This window comes from Malus sylvestris, chromosome 1 (genome assembly GCF_916048215.2).
Source record: "Malus sylvestris chromosome 1, drMalSylv7.2, whole genome shotgun sequence".
NCBI classification, from domain to species: Eukaryota; Viridiplantae; Streptophyta; class Magnoliopsida; order Rosales; family Rosaceae; genus Malus; species Malus sylvestris.
This window is the reverse complement of record NC_062260.1, coordinates 16197792-16205412: the sequence shown is the minus strand read 5'-3', so window position 1 is coordinate 16205412 and position 7621 is coordinate 16197792. Positions and strand designations below refer to the sequence as shown.

Here is a 7621-nt window from a genome sequence, read left to right as displayed (position 1 = left end):
TATACAACTCTTCTTCTGTCAAATTGTTCCAGTACTGTTCATCGCTTTCTACTAGCTCTGCATCTCTTTCTCTATCTTCTTTCACCTTATAGTACATTTCTGCTGTTTCTTCTTTGAAATTTTGAGGCTTCTAATAGGGCTGATGACTGATCATTGTCTTGTTGTAAATATACATTTCTTCTTCTTCTGTTACTAATACCATATCATACCTAAAATCTTTAAACTCATCTACGGCTAGCATTTGGATCCCTCGAAATTTTAGTATATTTTTGTATGAAGAAGTCCACCTATGTGAGGAGATAGGGGATAGTCTAAAGGACTCTTCAGTAATTATGGCTATATACCTAACTTTCTCCCTATGCATATGTACATACCAATCTGGAGGACTGCTAATATAACTTATGCAAATTTCTTTCCACTTTTCCAGATAATCTTCTGGTATTTTTATATGTTTTTCAGGAAATGATTCTAGTTGAGAAATATGGTTAATGAATTTTTTATCAAGATAGCCAAACTCTAATAGTAAGGCAGGGGTAACTTCTACCACATTATGCTTTTTTTTATGCTCATAACTAAAATATCATGGTCTAAAATATCTCATGTTAATCATGGCCACAACTATGTTAACCTCTGGTTTACAAATACAATTCTCTATACTATTACAAAGACATGGTGGATCCATCTTTGTAATAATATTCATCCCTGGTTTTGAATCAAAGATGGACTGATACAAAGCACATTGTAATTGTAACTGTAACTCTTTCATGGACTGTGATGCTCTGCTTAGGATCTTATTTTGCATATCTGGTGGCATTATTCTTAATTTTGCTTTTGAAATTTCTTCTAATAAGATATCATCTATTATTAAGTCTAAAGATATATTCCTAAGAAAACTTTCATATCTTTCTTGTTTTTCTTTGTCACTCAAATGCTGATGCTGCTCATTATTTTGATGCTGCTCCATTTCAATGTCTTCTTCTAAAATCGGATATTCATGTTCAAATATTTCTTCATCAAACTCTTCTATATTATTATGCTTATCATTTTCTTTCGAGTTTTCCAAATAATAACTATTTTGACTACTAGATTCTTCTCTACTTATGCTTTTGTATGCTTCTACATTATTACTTTGGTCAGTTATTGTAATACCTCTTTTAAAAATGTTATGTTAGGATTCATAAATAAAAAACCTTGTAAACTTTTCAAAAAGTTTAAACCTAAAATGAATGGGTATGATCCTACTGGTGAAACAAATGTTAACGGTAAATTAAATTGTGGTTTTTCTACTTTAATAGACTCATTATTAATGCAATGTGTTAAATAAATTGGTCTCTCATCAAACTGTGTTATTCTCACTGGTTTTGCTAATTTTTATTTATATTTTTCTGGTACTAATTCTTCTCTTATGACACTCTTTGTACTCCATGTATCTATCATAGCTGTTGTTTGTATCTTATGTTCTTTTGCTAGTTCTATTTCACAATTTATGGTAATTAAAGAACTTTTTTTTTTGGCTTTTCTATACTATGAAAAATATTTCCTAATATTTCAGTATTTTTTTGTGATTCTGTTGATTAACCTCTAATAACCTATTACTATAACAATTTTCACATAATATTGAATATGTATTCTAGTACTTGTGTGCAACTAATTTGCTACACTTATGACATTTTTCTGGCCAACCTAAATTAATGTATTTATATTCTTCTTCATGTTGTTCTTCTATGAATGCACACATATACTCTTCTAAATCACTATTTAAACTACTTGAATCGTCTGAGTTTGAATCTATCATATTTATACTTTCTATACTATAAATATTCTCATTATCACTTAAATCATCTAGACTGTATATTGACTAAATATCCTCATCCTCTTCTAACTTAAACAACTCCATCAAATGTACTTTTTCTCTCGGTTGTTTACCTAATTTTGGATATTTAGGTCTAATATGTCCAGCTTCTCCATATGAATAACATTTACAACTACTCTTATCTTTTGGTGCTTTATATTTTCTAATCCAAGGTTTGCCACTTCTGTTCCTAAATTGTTATGGAATATATTTTCTCTTCTTATAAGTTCTTGAAGGTCTTATGCTGAAATTCTTATACTGTTTGTAGGATTTATATGACCTATATTTCTTTTTATATATTTTCTTATGATTATTTTTTTATGACAACCATACTATTGTGGTAAATCTATATTTTTACAACTCATACAAAATTGCTTCCTAATTTGTCTCTTAGCTTTTATTTGACTACACTCTTGTCTAAATATATCATATACATATTTACATATTGAATTCTCGGTCCTATTGCAATATCATTTTTCTTTGGATGTTTTTGTCATTCATTCCAAGTCTTTTCACCTATTGGTCCTTTTATTTTTGTCATATAAGTATCTAATAAATTAATATCACTAATTCTACTTGTTCTTCCAAAATATTTAAAGAAATCTATGGTATACTCAGTTATATACTGCAAATCACAAATTTGTAATTGTTCTAAATTTCTAATTGCTCTTATTTGTTCTTGTTCGCTTCTGCCATCTAACATATTATGATCTAAAAATTCTTGTTTAATCAAAGTACCAAAACCATCAATATTAAGATGTGTTTTGGCTACCTGATGTTATTCTGGATTTTGAACTTTCCATGATTGGAAATAGTCAAAAACTAAACTAAACTAATCAAAAACTAAACCATCCAAAGTATGTTCAAAATAATCTAACATATTTTGTGAATTACTAAAATCTAACATTAATGTTGCATATATGCAACCTTTTTGCCATCTTTCAATTGTTCTCTCCCAATGTTGTAGATCTACATTATCTAAGTTTAATATATTGCCTGCTATATCATATACATGTTGAATTCTCGGTTCTATTGCAATATCATTTTTCTTTAGATACTTAGTAGGTTGACCATTATAACAACTAGACATAAAACCTTACACATGGAACTCAAAATGTTTCAGCATGACGTCCACTCATAATGCAAGTATAAGGCCTTAACGGCTGAACTCAGAGGTACGAAGAACTCAGAGGTACCCTGGTTAATGTCCAATTATTTGTATGACAAACATTCAACTATAACAGAGTACTCGAATAAAGTATGATCGTCAGTTTAGCAGGTTAATAATATAACTACAATAGTGTTTCCCTGTTTTGGACTAGAAGTCTATTTAAACAAACACACTAAAGAAAGGAAAGAAAACTTACTTAAGACTTGGAGATTGCTTGAATATGTACACTTGAACGTTTATTGATATATAGAATGTTTACAAAGAGAAGTGTTTACAAAGAAATGTTTACAAGGGATGCTAGGAAGGTTTTGGATGCTTGAGTGTATGAGGATTGAAGGTTGGTGTGAGTATGGTGTGAGTATGGTGTGTCTCTGCTGTGTTGTTTTTTGTGTGTTCTGCATGGGAGGAAAAGCTCCCTTATATACAAAACCTAATTCCTAGACAACAAAATAACTTTTCATCTATTTACAACTTTTTGAATAATGACAGCACACTATTTTTGAAAGTTGTCAACACTATTTCTGAAAGCTGGCTGACTTGTCTTTGCTTTAATGAAGGTCATTTGTGAATCCATGTTGTCTTGGCTGCTGCAATGTTTGCCACCTTAACTTTTGCATTCAAATGTTTTCTGAAAGTGCCAGTCATCATTTTTCTTCTTTTGGATGTATTCTTTGATGAAGACCACATGAACTTTACTGGATACTTGGTCAATTTTGTACAAATGTTTGAAGAGTAGCATCGGCATTTTTGAAACAAAGAGCTAAAATAAAACCTTATCTACTAGAATTTTCAGTGTTGTAGCATTTTTCAAGAAGATTATATTAAAACAAAGAGCTAAAACTTGATGAATGAGACATAAGTTTGAGACACTGCTATTTTAGCATCCTCGTTTCATGTTGATTTCTTTCTTTTTTTCTTCCCTTTAAAAATGAGAACTAATATTATTGCTCTCTCTCTCTCTCCCTTGTGTGACATAATTATGATATAAAAAACATCACATTTGAATATAAATTGCACTTTAGTTGAAATTCTTATTTATAAAAGGAGAACTTGTATGTTACGGAAATTCAGATCCTATTTATAAAAAGAACACTAGGCGTGAAATTTAAGAAAATAACACTTAGATATAATATCCAACTTCAAATAAAATCAGTAAAATAAGTTGGGTGCAATCACCTACAAATCATACGTATATGTGAAATAATTCAGTTTTATAAGTTGGGTGCAATCATCTACAAATCATACGTATATGTGAAATAATTCAGTTTTTTCTTGCCAATCAAAGTTTGAGCCTAAAGGGTGGTTTACATACATGTTCAAGTTATACATCATGACAGCCACATATATGTGGTGTGGGGGCTCATACTTTACCTCTTAATTATCACTTTCCCTAATAGTAATTGCCATACTTGACCTACCTCCAGTTCTCCATCCATACATGTGTGCCCACGACTTTATCGTGATGTAACAAAGTTTCTTCCCAGTTGGGTCGCCACCTTACCCCATTACATATCGTGCCTTTGCCTAACAAGGCTTTCAATGTCACCAACTTTACATATATATGTATATTTAACAACAAATAAATACAAAAGAAAAGGATCGAAGTTGCTGTTCTATACATAATATTTTACGGTCAACCAACAACTATTATACCATCATTGCACCCTTTTGGACCATATCACTGGAAAGCTGAAAATACAAAAGTAAGTGGGTGGATGCCTGAAGATATTGAGAACACATTTTAATTTGAAATTTGGGCTTTCAACTTTGTGATCGCATCAGATAGTGCCTTTGTGGAAGCCCCATTCTCACTAAGAGCCTTGGCACCAGCATCCTTTAGTTCCTTCATTCGGTTTCTTAGTCGCTTACCTTCCTCGCCTTCCATGAAAGATTGAACCACCATAGCGATCTCCTCCCTTCCGATCAAACCATGTTCATCGGGCTTGGGTCGCAGTGCCACCTTTAGATCTTTGGTAAACATAAAAGCATTCATTTTTTGTTCAGCATATAGTGGCCAAGCAATAAGAGGTACACCATTTACGACACTTTCCAATGCAGAATTCCAACCGCAATGGGTCAAGAACCCTCCTATTGACTCATGACTTAGAATATGAGCCTGCGGTGCCCAATTAGGCACCACCAGACCCCGCCCTTGGGTCCTATCTAGAAATCCTTCGGGAAGAAACTCCAAAGGGTCATTTTGGCTGTGAACAGTAAAATAAGTGGTATTGGCAGCTTGGTCACTAGGACTCCTCACCACCCACAAAAATCTTTGCTCACTCATTTCCAACCCTATAGCCAACTCATTGATCTGATCATAAGAGAGGGTCCCACCACTCCCAAAAGAAACATACAATACAGAGCCACGTGGCTGCTCATCCAGCCACTTCAGACACTTGGATGACTGGTCATCCAAAACGCCGCTGAACTCCATTTTAACTAGCGGTCCAACGGGGTAAACCGGCGGCTTACCTGGTTCTTTCTCCTGTAAAGCTTTCAGTGCACCTGGCTCCAACTCTGTGAAGCTATTCGCTATAATCCCATCCGCCAAACGGTACCGTTTCGTGTGATGAAGAAGCCATTTGTAGGCCTCGTCTCTCCGGTCCTGAACCGGGTCGAGCAACTCACTGCCGGGAATTGGGATGCACCCAGGAATCGTGACAGGGTCGGAGAGGTCTCGATACTCGCACGACACCGTTTCGTGGAGCTTCGGCAAGTAGAGGAAAAGAGAGAGGGCCATGGCCGTGGACGGGAAGAAAATGTAGTTGGAGAGGTTGAATTCTTTGGCCACATCGAAGGCGTCCGTGCCGAAGAGATCGACGACAAGCCCGACAAGCTTCGTGCGGGAGGCCAAGGAGCTGAGGGCGTCGCGGAGGGAGGCGAGGGATCGGGCGACGGTGAGGGAAATTATGGTTTCGATTTTGGAGCCTTGTGGGAGGTCGTCAAAGCAGACTGGCGGGAGGAAGACATGGTCGATGGCGGTTGGCAAGGCGTCGAGGACGGACTTTTGGGCTTTTGTGGGAGGGCCGTCACAGGGGACTACGAATGTGACGGTGAAGTTGTGAAGGTGGACGAGTCGTTTGGCAAACTCGGCGAGTGGGATGAGGTGGCCCATGCCTGGAGTCGGGAGAATTGCTATGTGAGGTGTTTGCGATTTTGCCATGGTGGTTAACTTGTGCTTTTTGGGTAAGTGCTTTTCGGTGAAGCGCTTTTGGGAGAGAAGAGAAAAGTTATGTGGGCATGTGATGAGAAAGAATCAGGTGAGCTGCTGCCTTTTATAGATGAGAGGTGTTTTGGGAAGAGAGAGAGAGAGATTAATAGTTAATTGGGATTAGGGAGGTTTGCTTTTGGTACTTAATGTAGGGTTTGTGTTGTTTGGTTGTGGTGGTGGGAATATTATGCAAGGATGTAATATGTGCGTGTGTGCGTGTGTGTGTGTGAGAGAGAGAGCGGCAACTTCTAGAGGGTGAGGTCTATTAGAAGGGATGGCCAGCCATGCAATCATATGAGTGATGTCAATTCAAACGTAAGGCTTACGTCATCAAAATTTATATCTGTCTTTTACATAATCACGAATTCTCCTTTATAAATGCTAATTGCATACTAAGAACATCTTCAAATGAGATTTTAAAATATCTAAATCAATAATAACGGTAACAAAAGACAGCATTAATGTTTTTCAACTAAGAAGCCAAATCTGATGTGACATGACATAAAATGACATATCTCTCTCCCTTGCTGCCAAATTTGACAACACCTTTAGATTTTTTTTAATTAATTATTAAATGCTTTTTATTAATTTTTTTATTGGTTTAAAGCATTATCCTTTTGTTTCTTTTCATTCCCAATGTAAAGAAAATACATATGATTTTTTATTTTATGTTTAAAATTTGGCATATCGGTTGGAAAGTAAAATTTTAAAAGATATCAAAGTGCCACGTAAACCTTCACATTTAAATTTTACGTTTAAAATTTGAAGGAGATGGTCTAACCTTGTCAAAACCATCTGCGAACGTAATTCTATTAGTCTAATCATTCAGGCAATATTATTCACGAAAGATTTTTTTTGGGTCAATATTTGTGAAAGATCTTAAATAAGATCCACACATTCATTTTTACTTCTCACACATCATTCTTAATTTTTGGTCGTTAGATAAAATGAATTAAATAAGATCAATAACAAAAAATTAATAAGAGTGTGTGAGGTGACAATAAGTGTGGGAATAACACTTTTCAACTATAATATTGTGAAAATGAAGTAAGTCTAAAGCACTTGGGGAATTGGATCCTCTCCGAGGCAAACCATTGGGATCCTCCTGACCCACTAACACGGACCGTTGGATCAATCCAACAGCTACAAACAGGGAGGTTCCTCTAAAAGTTATAATAATTGTAGCCATTTGATCAAAATCCAATGATCCGTGTTATTGGGTCAAGAGGATCCCGAGGGTTTGCCTCAGAGAGGATCCAATTCCAGTACTTGGTATATTGTATAAGCATAAATATGGACAAAGTTGATAAAATGACTAGAAAATATTGACAATTTACTCGTACCACAAAGGCCAGTAATACTCCTTTCAACACATCGGTTTCCATAT

General features: G+C 35.2%; 1 protein-coding gene across 1 annotated transcript; it reads right to left on the bottom strand.

The window, feature by feature from the left end:
• Positions 1–4619: 4619 nt before the first annotated feature.
• On the bottom strand, positions 4620–6420 carry LOC126615562 (hydroquinone glucosyltransferase-like). Its single transcript, XM_050283412.1, has one exon. It carries the CDS (start codon positions 6184–6186, stop codon positions 4765–4767), a length of 1422 nt encoding a protein of 473 aa, XP_050139369.1. The 5' UTR covers positions 6187–6420; the 3' UTR covers positions 4620–4764.
• Between the last annotated feature and the right edge of the window lie 1201 nt (positions 6421–7621).

Excerpts from the sequence above, each read along its gene's own strand:
- LOC126615562 (XM_050283412.1), bottom strand. The coding sequence starts at position 6,186 with ATGGCAAAATCGCAAACACCTCACATAGCAATTCTCCCGACTCCAGGC.